The following is a 23,618-nucleotide window of genomic DNA, read 5'->3' as shown; positions in this document are numbered from 1 at the left end:
TTCATTCCTTACCTTCACTCCTTGGCCAAGACTCTGAAGTGAATTAATATCCAGACCTTCCTTGCAGGCCTGCAAACAGGAAATCACTTTCTGACTCTCAATTTTTCCAGGACGGATAGTAAGACTGGCAAGGCTGCCATGGAAATACTGAGCAAACCTAGGCTTGGTGACCTCACCTCCTGCAAGGAAGAAAATATAAAATGATTATTATTATCGATACAGAAAACATAAATAATTCATGTTTTTTTTCTAACATGCATTTCAAGAGTTGAAATCAAGTGTAGCCAATTACTTTTGGAATTCTATTTATTTTGCTACGTAGAACTGCTTTGTGGGTTGTTGGATGGTAGCAGCAACCTGTCTTTAAGATTATTGTCAGTGTTCTCCCAGTACTGCATTCAGGTGCTTACGATGCTGAGATAAACAAACTTTGAGGCGAAGGATGACTTCCCAAATCTGTGCCCAAGGAAGCAGAGCATTTTCAAAAATGAATTAATGAGATTATTATAGAGCGATCAAACATGAGTTTCAAAACATGTTTGAGGCCTTACCTTTATTTATGCAGAAATTGTATCTGCAAGTTCTCTACTGTAAGTTCTCTTACATAGCCTTTATCTTTTTCCTCCAAAACCAGCTCTGACAGACCTAGATGTGCTCTGAGTAAACAATGTGCCATATTCTCTACGAACTATTGTCTCTAAGAATACAGTATAAATTCAGAGCATTCATTGCAGACTAATGCACAGCACTGTGCTAAAAGGCTTACAGTACTTTACCTAAACCAGCTTGTTTGGTGCTAGATGAGGTCCTATCATGGTACATTGCATTAGACCCTCTAGCTATGCTCTATTCAGCTTCACAGTAAGCAGCTTCAAAGGAAGACTGATCTTCAGGAATTGTCAATAAAATGTGATTATATACCGCCTGCAACAGTGATCATAGCGCCTAAATTACTCTTGGGATATTTAGTGATTTACTCATTCTCCTCTAAGAGAATTTTTAGAGCTTGAATTTCCTGCAAGCGTTAGCTGAATTGGTGCTTGTGAATTACTGCCTACCTTGAGCCTGAGAGGACCAAGAAAGCCAGACAATAGTGAAGTCGCGCAGACTAATTGCATTAGCAGTAGATAAGCTGCTGTAATTGTTAAATAACTCATCTTCACAGTGTTTGTAGCTTTAGTTCCCAATAACCTATTTCTGCCAGGCAAAATACCTCAGGCTTGAACTTTAAGTTGAAGATTTGTGTGTGGAGTAGTATTAGGAGTAGGGGATAAAATGGCAACTTTAGTTTAGGCTGATGTTTCTGCCTGAAAGCCATCTCTTTAAATCTGTGCAGTATAAGCACAACATTTTCCTTATGTAGTAAGGAAAATATACGCTGTTGTGCTGAGAGTAAAGAAGGTGTCTAGGCACGCTGCTTCTTCACAGAAGCAGACACTTCTGTTCTTTCATGTTAAGACTACAGTACAAACTGCTGCTCTTTGTACTTCAAAGAAAGATCCTCAAAGAGAGATTATGTTTTTTCTCCTCTTTCATTTCCCTGTCAGTTATACAGAATTCTTCTTCTGGGCCAAATTTTAGAGGTTTCATAGAACTTTTCACATCTGCAACATCTGAAGCAAAGAATCAGTCTGTACTGTAATTTAGTCCTTATCAAGGTAATTAATTGGTAAATAGAACCCTACATGGATGTTGGATCTTCCCAAAAGTGTCATTACATTCATGTCTTTGAGTTGTCTTTGAAAGCATGTATTTCCACTAATAATATAACAACAATGCACCTGGTGATAAGATGACAAAAACAGGTGAAGCCTGACAGAAGAAAGGAATCATTGTGTTTTGAAGCTTCATATCCTCATATCCTTAATATAGTTCTGAAGACAAGTTCTAAGGTTAAGATCTTGGGTTTTGAAATGTAGAAACATACAGTAAGTGTGACAGCAGATCTTAACAGTGCTGATGAGATGCAAAATGAGAAGCAGTCTCAGGTAAGCAAATGTTCTTAAATTTGAAACTAGTTCCTTAAAATGTACGAAAGAATAGACAAGAAGCTAAAACAAAGAATTAGGCACTATGTCTATCTCTGGCAGTACACGCAGTATAAACCAGCTGAAGTGACCTTACAGAGCTGCAGGACTGCTGCTTACATGCATGCATAGAAATGTCAGGTTTGAATTTATTATTTTTTTTCCCAGTTATTTCATTTCAGACTAATTCTTCTCAGATGCCATCAACAAAAACATTTTTGGGGGTTCAAATGTAGCAGGTACATGGCTGGTGCGCACAACCAGTTAGTTTCTTCCAGCAGGAATTCAGTTCATGTGCTCAGACACCTCAGACATCCATGTGGACAAAAGCAGAGAACTGGGGATGATCAGGGGATTGTTAGAAGTGTGCTCCTAATCCAAAGTGACACACTAATGTGGATGTGCAAACACAGCAGCTCTGTAAGTGTTTATCTTTAGTCTGTGAGTGAAAAATAGCTGGGAATAGCTACTGTTCTGCTGTATCAGTAGAGACATACATACAAAAGTAAGCCCACAGTCACAGCAGGACGATTCATACTATGACAGTTGCATTGTAACAGCTGGTAACAGGATCTGAAGGGACACTGGGGGATGACCTAGTCTGTCCATTAGCCCCAAGACAATATCATCTGTACTGCACCATTCCAGAGAACTGCCAGACATGTTCTTAATTTTTTGAAGACAAAGGTTCCTGAAGCAGTCTACTTCATTTGTTACTGATCTGTATAGGGTTGAAAGCTTATTCATAAAGAGAATGCTAGCTGTCAAAATATTACCATACTTTTTCCTGACAGGCTAACCAAGGTCTTTCCTTCAACTCTGTCCACCTAGAACTGTAGACTCTGATCATCCCTCTTGCTTTCCCTGCAAGTACTGCAATCATTTGAAGTACTAATCACAGCTTAGAGGTCTTCTGAATGTTACGTGTGTCTTACATAGGACATCCCTGTAAATTCAGGATAGCATGAAAAACTAGCTTTTTGCACATGAATAAACATGAGCAATTGTATATGCACACTTAAACAACAAATACTGTCTTACACATAATTAGAAAGAATAGGCTGCCAAATGAGCTTTTCATAAGCACTTTTTGCCAGAGCCAAAGACAAAATGATATACCTGCTAATTTTATCCGCTAAGGTGAATAGATATCATTACATCCAACTCTTATCATAGCAATTGCAATTGCACTGTGTTGACATTTTCATATTCTTCTACATCAGCATTTCAGAATCTTCTCAGCTCAACAGGATACGTTAGCTTGATGTGTTTCAATAGTCAGCAAATTATCAGTCCCATACAGCTCAAACAAATAGAGCTCAACTCCATGAAGGCAGTAGAGTAACATTAAGACCTTGGTAATAAATTAAAAAAAACCTAATTCCTCAGTTGCCTAACATTATGTGTTTCGCACAGCTGTTTACTGATTATTATTGATTAATATGCTGTAAACATTAATTCTTGGGGGGTACTTCAGTAGTGAACAATAAGGCAAATGCTCACTGTCCTCACTGTCAGTCGGGGGGGTTGGGTTAGGTTGATGTCTGCAACACACAAAAGGCTGAAAACACCTTCTAGAACAATGCCACTTATCCTCATTACAGACCCTGCATTAAAATCTCAGCTACTGCTTTTATCACACACTCTTGACACCAAAACATTCAGAAGGGTCCTGCCACGATCTGCTTATCACCCTACTGGCTAAAACCATTGTGACAGGCAATTGTGCCAAGAAAGAAACAGCTAAGACATAGTATAGGCACTGGGCTTAGAAGAGACTGCCAAAAGAATGCAAGAGCTGCTACTGGAATTATCTAGACAACTAGAACTGCCTGGGCTACTGCTGCACCATGCTGCTGGTCTCAGTTTTGAGGCAGAATTAGGCAGGGGCACCTCATACACTGGGTTCCTGTCCCTTCGGGGCTACTTGTGTATCTTATTTCTCTCCTGCATTACTCACACTGGTACCATGCTCTCACCAAGCCCACAACCACAGCACACTACAGTAGGATGCACACAGAGGAAGATACACACTCCACAAAAGGCTGTGTGCTGCACTAGTGCAGTAGCCCTCAATGAGGTGAAGAAGCAGCCAATGAAAGCAATACTTCAGAATACTGCCATATATCCCCAATGTAATAAGCATATATATACTGCAATTAACTTAAGTTCATACTGTGAAGATGAAAGGGTGCAAGTATCAGGTAAGGATGGATCAGAGTATATTTGTACACATATATAGGTGTAATATCACAGTGCTTAACTAGCTATCATAATACTCATCTGAGTTCAGAATGTATCAGATCGTGTTTTTACTTATAGCGTGGCTTTATTCTCCCTGTTACCACCAAAATAAAGACTAGATCTTTATTGCGAAGGTAATGATAATCTAACAATTGGGTTTGCTTCTCATGTTACTTATGCTGAATAGCTCTGGCATACATAAGATGCCCAAATTTTCCTAACAAAAAATATTGTGCAGAGATCAAACTGGTAAACAAGTTAACAAGAAGAGAGTAAGTGAAACCATCATTGGAGAGCGGTGAGGAAATAAAATCTATGCATAAGCATGTTTTCCTAATTGTACAGTTTGCTTCACACCACACTTCATGATTGTACTAAGTGAAAACAAGACACAACATAAACAGAAGTTCAACATAGAACAGTAACAAAGAGAACTTCAAAAGAGCAGATAAACAGAAAAGGAAAGTTTCAAGTGGAAGCCAAGAACAGAAAAGGAAACAGATGTTAGTTCTATAAAGAGTATGAAAAAAGAAATATTATAAAAGGTAGAAAATAGGAAAAACTAGTATTTAAGCGAAGGCCCATACAAGTATGGCTCTGGAGTGAGACTTTCGGGTTTGCATTACTGTTGCTTTTATATCTGGTCTGTAGCAGAGTGAACCAATTAAAGCAGTGGAATTACTGGTAATACACCACAGTGTGGTGGAATCACCGTCCCTGGAGAAGTTCAAGAAACATTTAGACATTGCACTAAGGACATGGTTTAGTGGGAAATGTTGTCAGTTGGTGGATGGTTGGACTGGATGATCTTAGAGATCTTTTCCACCCTTGGTGATTCTATGTGAAGAGTACGGGATTGGTCCATAAGTAGTGAAAACATCCACAAAAATATCATGGAGAGATTGAAAGAAGGATATAAGTGGAGTTGCACTTTATACTATTATTTAGACAGTTTGCTTAAAGTTGGACATTAAAGCAAGTAATTAAAAATAGTGAAGTCAAAAGATAAAGATGAAGATATTCCATATTAAGTATATAAACTGGATTCAACGCTTCTTTAGATGGTGGAATCGCAAAGCTTGCTTATATCTTACCTGTTTTTATCCTTGGACTTAATCAATTGTCAATCTGGATTTACTTTTCCTTGTATACCATAATGCCTTTAGTAACTATTTCACTATTCAAGCAGTAAGACAAATGAGATTCCATCATGAATTCAAAATACTACAATCTACTGCCATGTTACCTTGCCAGCAAGCACCAACTGTCAGCTGCATGGCTATGTGTGAAGGGTGGATAGGCCAATCGTTGGTCACAAGGTAAGGTTCATATGTTGTTCCATCCATGTATAAGGTAACAACAGGAAAGTCAACATTGACAACATAGTAATGCCATTCTTTATCACAAATCTGAAAGACAGAACATAAGAGAAAGATTAATTAGCATTTACTGACTGGTAACTAATTTTGATACCCCATTCACTTTTATAACTGAACAGATTATAAATTGCACTCAGAAAAAACCATTTATTGCAATTTATACATTGTTAAAAATAATGAAAGTATAAAACCATGTGATAAATGCATACATTATACATACAAAATATATCAGGTAAAAAAGGCATTTTAAAGCACACTCTTTGAGAACAAGGCATGGATGAAACAAACAAGAAGGTTATTTCTTTGCTCTGTATTTTTGCTTTTGTTAATACATAAAATTAATCTCCTAATATATCAACTTTTCAGAATGCAAAATTGCATGTAAAAGGTGTGTATGTTTTGGCAGTTACTGGAGGTCCTTTTTAGCTTCAATTTAAGAAAATACTTAGCACTTAGATACTAGATTAATTAATTAATTATTACCAATGCTATGATTCATCGACTGTTATTAACTACTTCACTGGTATTTAGAAAGTCCTTTTCAATGCTAGGATTTCTGTTATGCTCTGTACACACACATATGAACTGAGTTCAAGCAGCCTCAGGCAGGCAACCCAAATCTTCTCCATGCTTCTTATTTCAGTCTGTTTTTTCCCCCAATATTCTGCAAAATGAGGATCCATATGGTTACGTTTATACACATCAGTTTTGAAAAGCAGCAGCCACAGCTTCACTGCACTTCCACGGTGAGGATATCAGTGTCAAATCTCACAAGAATTTCTGAGCAGGACAACCAGGGATTACTGCAAGACTGTCACATTTTCTTTGCTAGCTGAATTGTTGCCTCTGAAGACAGAAGCCTGGCATGCAAATACCAACACTAATCCAATTCTTTTTTCTCCTTTGTTGTACCTTTCAGATTTAAAAGTTCAAATAAATAAATCACAGCAAATTGGTAGGACAGAGGTATGTTTTTAGAAATTAAATGATAGTTGCAGTCATGCTGCTTTCAGTTCTGCAGAGATATTTGTTCTGATGTATTAAGAAACTGAAGTGCTTGAATGCAGATATCCTTGCTGTTTTCATGGAGGCAAGCAGAAAAGTGATGTTTAAGCATAAAGCTGTCCTTGGCCAGGTTACGTGCTATTTCCTGCAATATCTTGCCCTTTGGAAGCAAAAGCGAATGTTTTGTTCCAGAAGACACTTAAACAAGAACTTAAATTCTATTTCAAATGGATGCATTTATTACTGCAGACATCACAGATCCACAGTAAGAGATAAATGCAACAAACTGGCTGCTAGAGTCTTCCTGGTGCAAGCAGTAGACAGCACAGATATTTTCTGAAGGTTAAATGAGCTGAAACCAAAATTGAAAGTAAATAAATTGGAAGACTGAAAACTTTATCTAAGAAACAGCAATTGTGAATATGATATGCAGTTCTGTCTTTCAAGTTAAAACAGCTCACCAAGTTTCCTGACCTGATCATTAGAATGTGATTCATCATAGCCCCACGTGCCAGCCATTTTATATAAAACAGAACAAATGATGTGTCTGCGTTTGAGAGACCTCATGTGATAAAAACGACAGGGGTTAATACTTCACATTTTTCAGAGAACCATCTCAGAGTATTTCTTACTTGTTGCCTTAAACTGCATCAGTTGGAACATGCCATGAGAGCAAGCAATCCTCATATTTAAGCATAGAGCATCTTAATAGCATCAAAAAACATTTGTTGCCATCATATACATAAAAAGCTTAGTAATGCATAGCAGGTCTGATTATTCTAATGACTGACCAATAAGGTAGTGACATTTTTCTAGAGAAAATGTGTCTAGAAATACAGGATTGCACAGTCTCCACAATTTAAGAGTATAACAACAGGTCTCCAGTGCTTCCAAGAAAAACGCACACCTCCAGAAGCACATCGTCCACTTTGATTTCTTCTGATACATTTTGGAACATACGATTCAGCAATTACAGACAGCTTGATGAACTCTTTAAACTGTTACTTGTGTATTTTTCCGTGAATTTTAACACTTAAATACAAGTTGTTGTTGTTTTCTTTTTTAAATGAGAATTTAGGCATTTAAAAATCTCAGCTTCCTCACTGATTTGAAAAGCACACAACCTGCTCGGTTATTAATTCTCATATGATCACAATGCAACTTAGGTACTCAGATACAATTATATTCCCCCATACTATCTTCAAGCGCCTTTACTGAGTCCCAGCATTAAAGCAAATTTTTTACAAGACAGCAGCAGAATCATTTAAGAGACTCTGGAATTCATCACAGCCACTGAGCAGCAGGTACTGTTTTGTACAAGCAACAAAATTAGAAACAAATAATTGTGGTGTGTAATCTGTTATGCCGTCATTTTAGACGCCTTATTCACCTTGTTAACATAGAACGCCAGTATTTCTGCATGAAGCAACATAATGTAATATGACATCAGTAAAGCCATGAAAATAAAATGATAAAATATACTAACTTGGCAAATAAAGACATTATAGGCATCTCAAGAAAGATCTTCATTAAAAAAAGTCTTATTTGCAAAGCTATCCTAATGAGATAAAATTACAGATGAGTAAGCTTGGCTTTTGAAGACTGCTGGATTGCTAAGCTGGTCTAATCACTTCATTGTTTTAGTCTGCCTCTACCCATATTAATCATATCACGGTCAATTAAACATCTTGAAGTCTTAGTGATGACTACAAACCATTACACTGGAATACGGTTTTATGAACAGATACAACAGTGTGTGAAGAAATTTTCTTAAGACATGAAAGCTCTTTGTTTTTTTTTCTCCTTTATATTGGAATGCTCAGGAATGGAGCAAAATCAAACTACTCTGGTCTGAGAAGCACGTGGCAACTGGAAAGAGCTCCTTGGTCTACAAAGCATCACTTTTATGACATTATACATAAGGAACAGATATGCACACATGAGAACATGCCCTTTACAGCTCAGATATGTTTTTTAGCCTTGCTTAGCTCACCTGGGGCATCTGTTTGGCTAGATACTCAGAGAGCCTGTTCTTCAAGAAGTGCTCTAGTGCCTCATATCAACAGCAAACATTCACAAACCTCTGAGTAGCTTCCTAAAAGCTCCTTTTACTTTTGTCAGTTATGTTCAGCAGACAATAAGTTCAGCCACACAATTAGCTGCATACACCCTGCCAGTGCTACTTAGTGCCTGTTTTGGGTTTATTCTTTCAGAGCTGAGAAAGCAGTTATTATTTCCATTCAATCTATCAAATCTAGGAAGCTTTATTTTAAGTCTGTACTTCTTTCATGCAAAGATTAGATGTTCTGCCTTTATGTCATTGTTGATAAATGGAAGTCTAGATAGTCTCAAAAATACAACAATCTGTGCATTCATTTCAGATCTGCTTCACATTCTATATCAGAATCCCAAATTATTGGTTTAATTCAATCATGGCAATTTGTTGCAAACATACTTTAGACATAAAGGAGAAAATTAAACAAGCAAACAAACACAAAAGAACCTATTTGCCAAAGCAAAAGTTAGGCGAGAACGTTAGTACTGTTGTGATGATGCTCATGTTCAAAAGTTAAATGCCATTGGAAACGTTAATGGTGCTAGGGAACCTGAGTTGTGCACTTGGGCTGAAGAAGAAGTGAACTGCTGACAGTGACTTCTGTGCAATAAAATGAAAAGAAGGTTGTTAGTTAATGGGAATGTTGCAGTCATTGCCAACAACTGGGCTGGTGAAACCAATCTGAGATCTTTCATTTCTGTCAGCCTGGAGGTGTTTTACATCTGCTAACACAGAGTTTAACATATTGAAAGTGAATAAATTTCCTCCTCCCTTTTTCTTATAATGGAGAAATTCTACGCATTAATTCCATTAAACTTTGGGATTAATTAATTCACAATTGAATTCTTATCAATANAAATTGTGAAAGTATTTAATTTTCCTCCTCCCTTTTTCTTATAATGGAGAAATTCTACGCATTAATTCCATTAAACTTTGGGATTAATTAATTCACAATTGAATTCTTATCAATAAATAATCATTTCTGAAGGAGCTATGTAAAAGTTTACAGATCTTGTCACTTGCCTTTTTTTTTTTTTGTGACATCAAAGAAGCATTAAATGGTTTCAGTGTTTCTGGATGGAAACAAGATCATATTTTTACAGCAATGCGCATAAAACACTGAACTGAATATAAACAGAGAGCTCAAAGGTAACAGATAGAAAGATTCCTCAGGACAGCTTCATTGCAGCTTAAGGAATCACATTAATATAAGAACAAAAGTGTGAAAAGGAAAACCAAGCCACTAACTTGGAAATGTGGCAGTGGATTACCAGTCAAAGCTCAAACATTATGCACATCTGCATAAGTTGGTTTTTTTCCTTTTTCTTCAGGAAAATGTTGTACATTTATGTACGTCAAATGAAAATAAAATTTCCTAAGTGCTTTACGTAGTCTGTTTATTATGAGTTTCATAATAATCAATTCATTGATTATTCAAATCAATGAGTTTGGCATGAAGGCAGTCCAGAGGTGAGCACAGACAAGGCTTTCTCCTTTCCCACTCTGGTGTTTGTAGCTTCTGTCTCTGATGAATGGGAACTTGAAAAATGTTGTTCAGTGAACCTTCTACTGTTACATTAGAAAGTCATCTAGAATATAAACTGTTTCCCTGCTGTTAATTCTCATCCACAAACTAATGCTACTATGGCACTTTAGTCTGAGAAAAAAAGAAAGAAATTATCTTATGGCATTGCTTTTGCTATAATTCCACTGCTCTCTTGAGTTTTTTTAGTATATATTTGCTTTAAATTCAATAGCACAGCTATCTGCAAAAACTGATTAAGGGATATAGGAAAATAAGTTGTACAGTTGACTTTCTTTTCTCATTGCCTATAAGAACCTTATGATTTGTCTTTTTTCTTTTTCTTTTTTTCCTCCCCATCACCACAAGATACAATGCTATAAATATCCTGGTGTAGGCTGCAAGCATGTAATTCAGTATTCAGGATGTGCTTAGTTAACCGGATACCTGGGATACGTATTTTGTAATACAATGAACACAAATACATTTCTGTTGTGAATATGCTGGTTTTACAGTCAAAATTTGCTTTCAAGTTGCCTTTATCCTACAGTATAATCAGCAAGCTTACTACTCATTTTGGGGAAAAGCTGTTGGAAATAAACAAAAGCAAAGTACAAACAGACTGATCAGATTCATTTAGCAATATAAATTGCTATCTCTTGTAGCGTTATTTATTCTGCCCCAGTAATAGGCTCTGTGCATTAGGCCTTATCTGCCTGTTCTCCCTCTGCCATTAAATTTTAACATCCAGATATGCTGGCTTTCTTTAATTTCACACTGCAGAAGTCAGAAGGATTTGAACATTTGAGGAAAAGAGCCGGTGTAATCTTGACCACTGAGTGGAGCTGTTCAGACTGCAAACAGCTAATAACTCCACAACAACCCCTAATAACTCCACAGCCTCTTCTGAACATTCTAAATAAAGCTCTACAATTCTCACATTATGTACTGGGTTTTTAAAAAATCATCTCTTCGGGTTTCCCCTTCTACATCTATTCTTCAGCAGCTGTTTCACATTACACTTTTTTCACTCTGTAAAACTAGTATGCCCTGATTCTGAACTGGCACTAGATAAAAGAATGCATGCACAAGTTAAGGCAGGATGGAAGGAAAATATATTGCATGTAGGAAAAAAAAAACAAACAAGAAAAAGGAATCATTATATTCTCACAATTTAAATTAACAGATGACGGATTATGAGGTGGAATCACAATTTCCAAGTTCACTGCTTTTGTTCATAAGAATACTGCTGCAGACTCAGCCTCCATATAAAAACTGCAGTTTGGATCTTGAAGAGTTCTGCTCAGACTTGATCACATTGCATCTCTGAACAAGTTCTGACATTCTGACAGCTGGTGGCAGGCAGCAAAGAGAGAAAAAGCAACAGATTGCTTTGCTGTGGACTAGTGCTTTTATGCTATGAGACTTGAGCACCACTCGTACAGTTGTTAGCGGTAATGTAATTTGTACTACATGAAGAAGCTTTTCATAACTAACTATCTGTATTGGAGCTTGGATTTCTATAATACACGTGATGATGTTATGTCAGCTTCATATAAATTCATAAATTTTGAACACGAAATAAACATTTTTCTATATTTGTTTAAAATTTACTGCTTATTATCATTTCTTAGAGACTTCAACACAGCATTTCTTCCAATATTTGCATCTTATTGTCATGTAATTCTGAAATGTAAAGGCTGTGACTGGTTGTAGAATAAAGGATGCTGAACATTGTACAGGTGAATCCCTTCTTTCCAGAAGCTCAACCAAGTGTCAGAGGTACATTTACCAGAAAGGAGGTAAAAGAGAGACTGCTTTGCTCCTTCTGCCACTGCTAAGCAAGTTATTGCTTTTTCATTGGAATTTCAGTCAGGAAATTAGAATGCAGCTTGCATTCCCTATCTTTGGTTGCATGTCATCTCCTGGGGGTTTATTAAGTTGGACAAGAGGCAGACGAATTCTCAAGACTCCATAGACAGTGGAGCAAGTTAGAACCTCAAAATGAGGCACCAAATCTACATGCCATAGACAAACAACATGAAACCCTGTCAACAACACCTCTAAAAGTTCTCTCCAAATGTCACTATATTGGAACCTTATTGAGGAAGCTAAACAAAGATGAAGATACCATCTCACTAACTTTAAAGACAATATAATTTAATATTGATTTTACAAAACGATATTTTTGCATAACTTACGAAACAAGTTGTTTCAATATAAAATAATCAGTACAAAGCACTGAGTATAAAAGTAAGGGGTTTCAGAAGCAGCCTGTTTAGGTGAATGCTGTATGCAAACAAGCATCTACCTGATACCTTCCAAAGTCAGTTTTTCAGCTCTTTACTCAGTCTGGCCCATGCGTTTTCTTCTGCTTAAAATTCATACAGTTTAGATATTTACTTTCTCTTAAAAAATAAATAAATAAATAAATAAACCACAGAGTGTAGGAAACAACCATAACATTTTGCTACCTTTAAGAAAATATTAGTAGAGTGTGTTAAAATACCTTGAACTCTCATATTTATTATGCAGTGTTGTTTACTGGACCTGTCAAAGAGTGAAATGTGGATGTCCATTACAACATTTAGAACATTTGGTGAGGGAAGCACCATCCTTTAACGAATTATAGCTACTGAGAAATACCTCAGGACTAACAATTGCTTGAAAACCAATTAGTTACATAATGTGATTATTAAGTATTCTTCTTTAGAGCTACTGATGTTCGCATAGCAAACATACTGCTGCATTTTAACAGAAATGCCAATTTATCCTGCAGTGACAAATATGAGGATGCCTTTTCCATCTCTCCACAGCCTTTTTTCCCCTCTGTGTACACACAAGAAGAATGAAAAAGCAAGCACTTAAGAGAGGGGAGCCTGTATTTAGTACCAGACTTACAGAGGCAAGACATATTTTCATCTTTGGTTTTCCTGAGATAAATGATGGAATCTAGCAGAAGTTTGTGGTGTATTTTATTTTGAGGTTTAACAGAACAAATGGCTCTTACCTAAAGAAGGGCATGAACAAAACCACTGCTGTCACAGTAGCAACTGGGACAAGTATTTTATTACCATGACTAAGTTTTAATCTGAACTATGCATCATCCTCAATTTAAAAGAGCCAAGTATACATCTGACTCTGAATTTTCCCATATTTATTATCTGGATTTGTCTAAACTACCTGCCCCATATGCTGGAGGGATGATGCTAATTGTAGCACTGACCTCTTTGCCAGAGAGATTTCTGAGTCTCCTCTGTGCTACTGGCATTGTGCCAGGCTAAGCACTGTCTTTCACCACAGTATTCTTTGGTAATCAAAATATCCACTCTATTACTGCTCTATTTAATGAAGTCAACTTTATTTCAACTACATATGACACTGGAATCATCTGGAACCAAACCATCAAGCATAAAGCTGAAAGGAGTGGAAAATTTCTATTCAATTACTGAAGAAAAAGAAGCAATAAAAAAACTGCAACAAAGCCAACAAAACAAAGTACACAAATTAAAAGACATCTTCATAGCTTAAGACTGAGAGATGATGGAAGGGAAAGAACAAGTTAAAAACAATTCAATAGTTCCAAACTTTCTAACTCATTTATAAACATGTATGTATGTACAGTTCATATCAATACGCCTAGGCATGCATGCACACAAGGCTTTGTTTTTACTTGTTACAACCTACAGTCAAATAAATTTGAAAACACGTTTGCAGAACAGTTATGGATTTCCAAGTATTTACAAATAAGAGAATATTATTGTTACAATGTCAACATGGGATAATCAGGAAAATGAATAAACCTCAGCCATATTGTAAAATCAACAAGAATATTTCCTTATACCAACCTGCAGTATTCTACCAGCAGTGAGACTCTTATTCTAGTATTAAAGACTTGTCATTGCCTTCACAGCTTGTATAAAAACAGATCAATTAAAAAACTGCTTTAAAAAAAAAAAAAAGGAAACTATCCAAAGATAAATAAAAAGTGATCCAAAATCAAAGACATTCAAAAATACACACAAAAGTTCTAAAAATAAACATGAAATAACTTAGACTAAAATTGAAAATAAATCATTGAAGTGAAACATTACTAAGAAAACTCTTTAATGTTATCTATATTATTAAATAAAATTGTTGATAATCCTTCGGTTACATATTAGAAAAGTCTTGGGAGTTAAGATAATGTAAAGCAGTTTGTGTAAGCTGTTAAAAAGACCCTGTAAGAAAAACACACAAGATCATGAAGCAACTCCTCGATTATTTCTCACCAGTACCTACATTTCTCCTGGTCATTACAGTTTAGCGCTGTGTCCCTCTTGCCCTCAAGTGAACAAGTGCTGTGAATTTTACTGATGGGAATTTGAATTACACCTATTAATAAATGTATTCAAAAGATCATACAACACATGCATGTTTTTTCAACACAGACTGAAAGCACCATAGGACACACACACGCTGCTTCCAAAACATTTCCCATTTTAAAGGCAGACAGATTCACCAGTGATCTCTGTAAGGTGCTCTGAGATATAGCAGTGAATATAATGTTTACTGATATTTACTTACAGTCCGTATGAACATTCCACACAAGCTACTTGTATGTATAAAACAATAAATGAAACTTTCAGGGATGAAGCACAGAACTTTGCCTCTGAAATACAGCGTGTTCACTGTCAGCATGGGTTTGTCCTTAGAAATCTAGAGCTACAGACACTGGGAAAGAATGAAGCATTATACCTCCTGCCATGAATTGTTACAGGTTGTCAGGCTCAATAAAATACTTCGTGGTCCTATCAGGGTTTGAAACCGTTTCTTTCTAAATGGAAAGAGCGATCAATAGTCTGAGGTGAATGCACTTCCTGATAATGAAACATGGTAACAAACTTCTGCAAAAAATGAAGTCTGAGGACAACAGCAACACTAAAACAATAACAACAAAATCCAACAGCCTAGCCAGAATATATACTGCAAGCTTAATTTTCTTCTGCCACCTTTAAGGGTTTATATAAAATTTTCTGTTTATTTATATTGCAGATACTACATTATGATATGTCAGTATGACTTTCTTGTTGAATGCCTCTTAAATTCAAATAATAGAAAACAATGTGTTACATCGCCTATATATGTATTTTTATGCATTTAATATATACGATCAGAGATTAAACAAATGGAAATACTTTAGGGAGAGAATGCCTCTGAGAATTATTGCCAAACAGAACACATTATTACCACTTCACAAATAAGAGAAACATTAAGAAGAAAAATCACAAAACCCAAGAGATCCTTTGACCCCCTACTTAACAGAAATAACCCAATCACCCAATGTGTTTCATAGACTGAAATCTACAATCTGATGACATTACTTGATCTAAGCTTTTAAGTCCAGTTTTGAATTCTGACTAATTTCTTTACAAAGCTGTTTTGTTTCCAAAAGATCATAGAATCACTTGAACTGGAAGGGCCTCTTAAAGACCATCTGTTTCAACTACCCTGCAATGAACAGGGACACCTACAGCTGCATCAGGTGCTCAGAGCCTGGTCCAGCCTAACCTTGAATGTCTCTGAGGATGGGGCATCCACCACCTCTCTGGGCACCCCTGACAGTGCCTCAACACCAATACGGTAAAAAATTTCTTCTTATCCAGTCTAAATCTGCTCTCTTTTATTTTGAAACCATTTACCCCCTTCTCAATCACAACAGACCCTGCTGAAGTCTCTCATCTTCTTTCTTATAGTCTCCCTTTGGACACACATATCGATCATGTACACATCAATTAAAAGTGACCAAAAATATTTGGAATAACTCATGTACATGAAGCCCTAATTGTACTAGTCTTCCACTCCTACATTATCACTGTGTCCTTCATAAATATGATGTATAAGCAAAATTGAACACATGGTCTCTTTTCAGCAAACTGCCACTGAAAACTGTTAAAACAAACATTTGGTCTGTGAGCTTATTCCCACCTTGAGACAGGATATATCAATACTGTGCTGTTTCACTTGCAAGACCCCATTTTTCTGTTGACTTGGAATTTAAAACACCTTCCATGATCCCTGGAATCTGTGCTCCGCTGAGATGATACATACAGAGATTCTGTCTGTTCTGTATTTCTGTAAAGAGAACTTATTACTAAATGCTCCATGGATTTAAAAATAAGTATGACCCATAAAAGAGATCCTACTCACGAACTACACAATGAAATAGTAAACTTGGTTTACAAGTCCAACTAACCTCTTGAAACATCTATTATTTACTAGAAAACCAAGGAAATATTTTTCAGTATAACCAAAGTAATACTTTTCAGCCAGTAACAATTTAAGAAGAGTAAATTATCCTAAGACAAATCAGATCTTTACTATCTGCAATTACCATTCAAATATTTATATGCAGTTATTTTTAAAATGTAATAAGTACCAAAATCCATGTTAAAGGTTAAGTTTCAGTTAGGGATCTCAACTGCCTGCTGCTCCAAGGCCTGAGATTTCAGGTATCTGAGCATTCTGGCCCTATTCCTGAGGGATATTCAATAACTCAGGATGTTTTTTTCTTGCTGTGAAGAAGGAAGCTGCACTGAGAAAAAAAAGGTAGGCTGTTATAGTTCAAAACAGGATGACTTACTCTTCCCTTACTGTTGGTGTGTGAAGAAACACAAGCTTGTAATGCTCAGTTGCTCAGTGACGTTTTGAGGGTGCAGAACATGATTAATGCAAACTGCAATCAGGAGACAAAGCAAACAGGCTGGTCATGGTTTGTTTGCTTTTGAGATGAAACACCAGGGTTCAGCTGCAAAAACAATTATGAGAAGACCTCTTTTTTCTCTTCTTCTCCTCCCTACATATTCCTACCTACATGCATCACTTGCTCTCTCAGACCAAAGCAGTAGACTGCTTGTATCTATTCCACATGCACAGAAAGTACCACGTGTAACTTTTCATTCATATGATGAATGTCTTAATAGCTCAGTTCTCAACCACCAAGCATTAAGTCCTAAAACTCCTAGATTGGGTTGTCTGCACACAGAAGTTAAGCTCACCAAAACTCCCTGGATCTCGTGACTTCTCTGTTGCTGGAAATGGTATAATTGGTTCTGAACGTTTTTCACCACCTGGCAAATCTCACTTCAAAGTCTTGCTGTCTCTGAAGAAAGCACTGACACTGCTTTGCTCTAAAGGTGCTCACCAAAGGAAGATGGAGTTGACACATTCATTGAACATCATTTTATGAGTTCCACATTTTGGGAAAGGGGAATTTACTTGGAAGATTCTTACCCTGTTGAAGGCGTGCAGTGCAAAACATAGATAAAGGAACTCCCGCTCTAACACAACTCTCATGCTGATAGAATATCTCCAGAGAATCACTTAGTGCTAGGCATATGGGAGCCAACTATTATAATAATTCTGAATATTGCTGTAGTCTGTGATTGAGGTAGCTAAAACTGCAGAAAGATGCATAATACAGACTCCTTCCCCCTACAGACTAGTGTTGTATTTTCTTCAGTTCCAGTAGATAATTAGGACATAATACAGAGAAAAGCAGATGTTATTTTGTTTTTATAGCGGATGAAAGGTAGCAATGAGATATAATTTGCTACCTTCATTATTTCTATGAAGTGAAGAATGGTTGTTTCTGTATTTATACTCAAAGACGAGTGAGGAAATTACACAACCCAAATATTATGTGCAGTCTCTTTACTTAAATGGTAGCTGCTGGGCCTTTAATTACATAGCTGGCGTCTTTTAGAAAGATTGATTATATGTTATATACTACTCATAGGTAATTAGGTATCAGCTATATTTGTGACTTTGCCAGGGAATGTTATTCATCCAGCAGATAGCTTTCTTTTAGTACTAATTACAAGTATGTTCTTAGTGCTTTTATGTGAGGAAGCGAAATAGCACTGAGGGCCAGTATCCCAGAATACTTTGGGTTCACATCAGGGACATGAAACAAATAGACTGTGGGAATGAATTTTCAGTGTTGCACAAACCCTAAAAGTTTTATAGATATCATTAAAGTAATTATCTAAAAGATCAAACATTTATTCACAGTTGAGCTGGATGAAATTTTCCCTTTGAAGCACTGCTTTGCTGATGTTAAAGTGGCTCTTGGATTAAAGACATCTTCCTACGATAAAAATACTGTTGTTGGATATGGGAGGACTGGTTCTTCCAGAACTATCTCCCAGTATTTCTTTCATTATTTTTAGGTTTTCACAGCAATAACTGAAACTCTATCTGTACTTATCTCTTATATGAGATCCTACTACTTAATGTATCCCATTGTTTTTCTGCTACTTTGCTCCCCTCTAACACTCTCAGTCAGACCCAGGAGCCAGCTTCAGGCTTTTTGAAATATACTGCTCCTTCAAGGAGAGGATTACATTGAATTTGCAGTGCTCTCTTTTGTGAAGTACTCATCAATTCAGGATCAACAGCACTATTTTAGTGTTTGTGGCTACATTCCACTCAGGGACTGGAATACGCTCACATCCTGTACAAATACAGTATGCTGAGTGTAAAAACAAGTTTATAAAACAGATTAAGTATACACAGGGATAAAGCAATAAATAAATAAATAAGACTATGAAATGATCATACAGCAGTAAGTATTCTTCAGATGAGATACCAGAAAGTAATTATGTCCGTGCACTGTTGAATAAAATTAATTCTAGTCAGCAATTTGTCTATGCAGGAGAAAGTGAATATACATGGCCATAAACCCCATCCAACACTACAAATGTAGATATCTCTAAAAGGTAAGTGGAAACATACAAAGTCCATACCAGGGTACACTGCAGGAACTGTGTGCATAACAAGAGACAATTTTGGTTGTATGACCTTTTAGCTTTTCCTCCTCCTTCTGAATAATGAAACTGAGATCAGAAGTGTCTTTATTTGTACAGCAACTAAAGAACATTTGAAAAATTAATGAATGATAACTGTATACTATTATAGTAATTTCTCATAATTTGCTTTACTTCCCAGAGGCCTGTGATTATTTTCTATGCTTTGTTATTAATGTCCACTGTAGAACCCCCAAGAAGAAGATACTTTATATTATTGCACAGGAAAGAAATTGACTTGTTTTCTTTGCTCAATCCTTTCTTTTATGCTATAACAAAAATAACATGAGATAGCTGAGTTTTTGATTACTCTGCTCAGAAAACTTTATGTAAATGAAGTTCATGTTAACACTTTCCTTCTACCTTGGTTAATACATAATAGACATGCATGTTAATGGGGGGGGGGGGGGGGGAAGATGGAACTATTACTACAACATAAAAGTTGCTCTTATTTTTGGAAACATTATTGGGTTTGCCTTTTACTTAAAGAAAACCAAAAAAAAGGCAAAAAAAATTGCAAGAATATATGCCAAAATTGGATATGCAACTCCTCTGTACCTAGAGATATCTGGAGATTTCTATCTGCTGCTGAGATTTCATTTTTCTCCTCTATTTGCTCTTACTATTTAAGCATGACAAAGCCTCTTCTGAATCATAGCCTTTAAGTGTTAGTTTTTCATTTACTACTTTTCATTCTCTCACATTGTAGCTTTAGATTCTGAAGCTCCTGTAAACATTTGAATATCATGTTTCCCAGTGATGATAAAACATGCCTGAAGGATGTGAAGGCGATGCACATCTTTACATGCAAACGTGAGAAATCACATTTACACTCAAACTCTTGTAGCAAAATCACAGTTGGATTTATTATAATAGAAAAGGCCATTCTCTGGGGCAAGCAGACTATCAAACAGCATGAGGCTGTGTGCTCCCCTCAGGTGCACAGCAGCTTACACCTGTCTCTTGTTATTCAGATAGCAATCCCATTGCTGCTTAGGTTAAGAGGACAACAGTATTGGCAGTACAAATTAATAACTAACTTCCTATAACTAGCGTATTCACTGTGCATTCCCAGAGCACAATGAAACAGTCCTTTATTTAAAATTAATTATTATTGGAAAAAATACATAAAAGATTTAAAGTTGGCTTTTTTTTTCCTGGCTAACTAACAAAGAATTGTTTGCTTTCTGATTCTCAAATTTTAGGCATGGGGTTGAGGTGCCAGTATTACATTAAGTCAACAGGTTTCATACTCTGCTAATTTAAAGATAATAATTATTCCTAGTGTCTATCAATATATACGTCAGTTGACTGTCTGGATGAACCAATGTAATTCCTTCATTTAGTTTTCTAAGATAACAACTGAAACAACCAGCTAAGCTGAAATTTGGAAATTATAACAACATAAAATTTACATCTTGATAATTGATTCTATTTCAAAAGAAAACAGTGAAAAATACCCTACGTGCCTTTAGCACAGATGCAGACTGACTGCAGAGCACACATCAGTTCTATTAAACTCCTACTTCAGTGTAAAATATATAAATATTGTAAGATGCCCTTAAACAAAATATCTAAATATTTTTGCTCTTAGCAGAGGTATTCTGAAATAGGAAATTAATGGACAGGACTTTTAAAAGCATGAAATTCAAGGAAGAGTTTTTCCATACAAACGTTAGCAGTAGCCCTTACAGATATATTCTCTTTTTCATACTGAAGCTTAAAAGCAGCCCTTCCTCAATTTGGAAATCAGACATTTCTAACAGAACATGATATATTTATTGTGAAAATTTAAGGACATATTTTTTTATCCTTCCATTATTTATCCTTTCAAATGTTTATCCTTTCCTTGAAATTTTCAAGCAAAATATAAAATAGTACTTCATCTGAAGCCAGCAAAATTTTACAACTAAAACAGGAATGAAGTACTGAACTCCACATCATCTTACATGATAAAGGTTGTTTGGATTGGTAATTCTAAGACACCCTTGTACATGTATATACCAAGAACCAAGAAGGCCTCCAAATGCTGAAAAGGTGGACAAGTCTCCCAAACTATAAAGTCGTGAGTAAAGATGTACCTACTCCAAGTTGTGGGGCCTCTATGTTTCTCAACATGTTCAGAGATCAAGTTCAGGAGTATGTAAGAAAGCAGAAAATTACTTGATTTTATGAGTCTTTATAAAAATCTGTGTCCTGATTCTTCATTTTTCCGAGAAGTTCCAAGAAAAGTCCCTACGGTAAAACTACCTAAAATGATCCCTTAAATCCAAACAATTACAGTAATTGAATATTACTAAATTGAATACTGAAACTCTGAATTACAGAATACCTGAAATAACTGCTTAATATTTTCAGATAAGTATTTGGTGTAACACCTTAGGGCCGTGTATTTCTGAAATCAAAACACAACTGGTCCTCTTGAAATAGAAAGTGATAGTCAAGGAGGGGAAGAACATTAATGCAAAGAACCCACGTGTGAAATGCAGAAAGATCTCTTATAGAAGTCTTCTGAAAGAAACTAGATGTTTTCTGTTATCTATGATATCTACAAATCTATGATACCACGCTGTAATATTCTAGTGTATAAACACTAGAGTTAGCTTTATGACATCATTTTCTGTTTGAATTAGAATATACTTTTAACTACAATCCCAACTTCTCTATTTACTTTAGCTGAGTACTGGGAGATAATACAAGAACGTTCATTAATTCAACCACATTTAGTTGAAGATTCAGAACAATCAGAAAAAAGAAAGCTGGGGTCTCTGTAATGGCTGTGGGGCACTACAGCGTACCCTCAACTCGGGAGTGCATCCAAATCCAATGATCTAAGCAGAGATACTTCAGTGATAAACAGTTTGAGGTCACTTAGGCTAAGAAAAAAAAATACCATGCAGACTATGTATCCAATTATAACAAGAACAACAGACAGCTCTGGAAAAAAATCGGAGTCCACAGGTTAATTGATGTAAAATAAATTGAAATTAAAAAGGCTCTATTTGCAATAACACAATCACTACTACTGGAAAATAACTAAGAAAGACCCTGGACTTTGACTAAATGCTTTAAAAAATGCAGTAAAATTCTTCAGAGTCTTGAATACTATTAATTCTCCATTGTGACTGGTACTGGCTTGAAAGAACTGCACTATCATCATCCAACTAATTTGTGTATTTCTTAATAATGAGTGAATAAACTGGAGTTGATGGGATCTTAATCGGCTGCTATATGGATACTTAAAAAAGTCAGAAGGGATGCTATAATACAATAATGAGACATATTGCAACAGATATGTCATAGTGATGAGATTTTTGGAACTTGATTTTTATGACTTAAGTATGTAGAAAAAAAATAACAGCCAACAAACCAACAATAAAAATATTACAGATATCAATAATACTAAAGCAAGTCAGTATATTTCCAGAAATTATGATCCGGTAAAGTTGAAATTTTAATATTAAAGTTGCTGTAGAAATAATGAAACTTCCGCCCTACTCTAAGTCCAAAACCTGCAGTGCTGTGTTCAGCTCTAAAGCACCCAGCACAAGAAGGGCATGGAGCTGTGGGAGTAGGTCCAGGGGAAGCTATGAGGATGCTCAGAGGGCTGGAGTACCTCTCCTATGGAGTGGGGCTGAGAGCTGGGGTTGGTCAGCCTGGAGAAGTGAGGGGTCTGTTCAGGCCTTACAAAGGCCAGGAAATCTGGGGAGGGACTCTGCTAGGAAGTGCAGTGACAGAACGAGAGGCTTTAAACTAAAAGACAGTAGGTTTATATCAGGCATAAGAAATAAATTCTTTGCTTGGAGAGCATTAAAGCACTCTAACAGGCTGCCCAGAGAAGCTGCAGGTGTCTTATCTCTGGAAACACTCAAGGCCATGATGAATGGGGACCAGGGCAGCCTGAACTAGTGGGAGGTGTCCTTGCCCATAGCAGAGCGTTGGAACAAGACAGGCTTTAATGTCCCTTCCAACCAAAACCATTCTATGACTCCATGATCCCAAAATCCAATGAAGTTCCTGCTTCTGCCTGCCAAGAAAGATTCCGTAGGTTTCATCTCATATTCACAAAGAATATGTGGCTCCAAAGTAAAACAAGCTTTTAAGGCATGAAATTATTCATACAAAAGGATTCCTGTTTTCTACTTCCAAACTTCTGAAATATAAATGGATTTACACTCAGTTTTAACATAAGGTTGTGGTTGACGTTAAATTTTGCAGCTTTGTTTCCTCGCTCTGTTGTGCTCACAGATCCAAGCACATTTTTAAGACTTCATTTCTAATTGGTGGCATTGAATTCACAAACTGCCCTGTTATCCTGATCCTATTTAGAAGCTGCTGGCATTCACTTTAATCTTAAAGAACGTATGTGAGTTCTGAAGGATGGCCAAGATTTATATTCCCTGCAGTAGCTGAAATTGAAACGAACAGGGCAGATTTACACCAGGAGAAGCATTGGCTTGCATGCCTTGCAGATGTTTAATGCAGCTCTCAGGAACATTTTACTTTCTTCAGCAAATAAGCCCACCATTTTAGTAATAG

General features: G+C 36.3%; 1 protein-coding gene across 1 annotated transcript in view; it reads right to left on the bottom strand.

The window, feature by feature from the left end:
• CLSTN2 (calsyntenin 2) overlaps positions 1 to 23,618 on the bottom strand; it is a 275,096-nt gene that overhangs the window by 21,813 nt on the left and 229,665 nt on the right. The window contains exons 9-10 of the mRNA XM_015871212.2: positions 5,518 to 5,680; positions 13 to 179 (exon numbers count right to left, since the gene is read on the bottom strand). Coding sequence (XP_015726698.1) covers positions 13 to 179; positions 5,518 to 5,680 — 330 coding nt within the window. The remainder of the gene's footprint in view (positions 1 to 12; positions 180 to 5,517; positions 5,681 to 23,618) is intronic.

The sequence above is a fragment of the Coturnix japonica genome, chromosome 9 (assembly GCF_001577835.2).
Source record: "Coturnix japonica isolate 7356 chromosome 9, Coturnix japonica 2.1, whole genome shotgun sequence".
Taxonomy (NCBI): Eukaryota; Metazoa; Chordata; class Aves; order Galliformes; family Phasianidae; genus Coturnix; species Coturnix japonica.
This window is presented reverse-complemented; position numbering and strand designations above follow the sequence as displayed.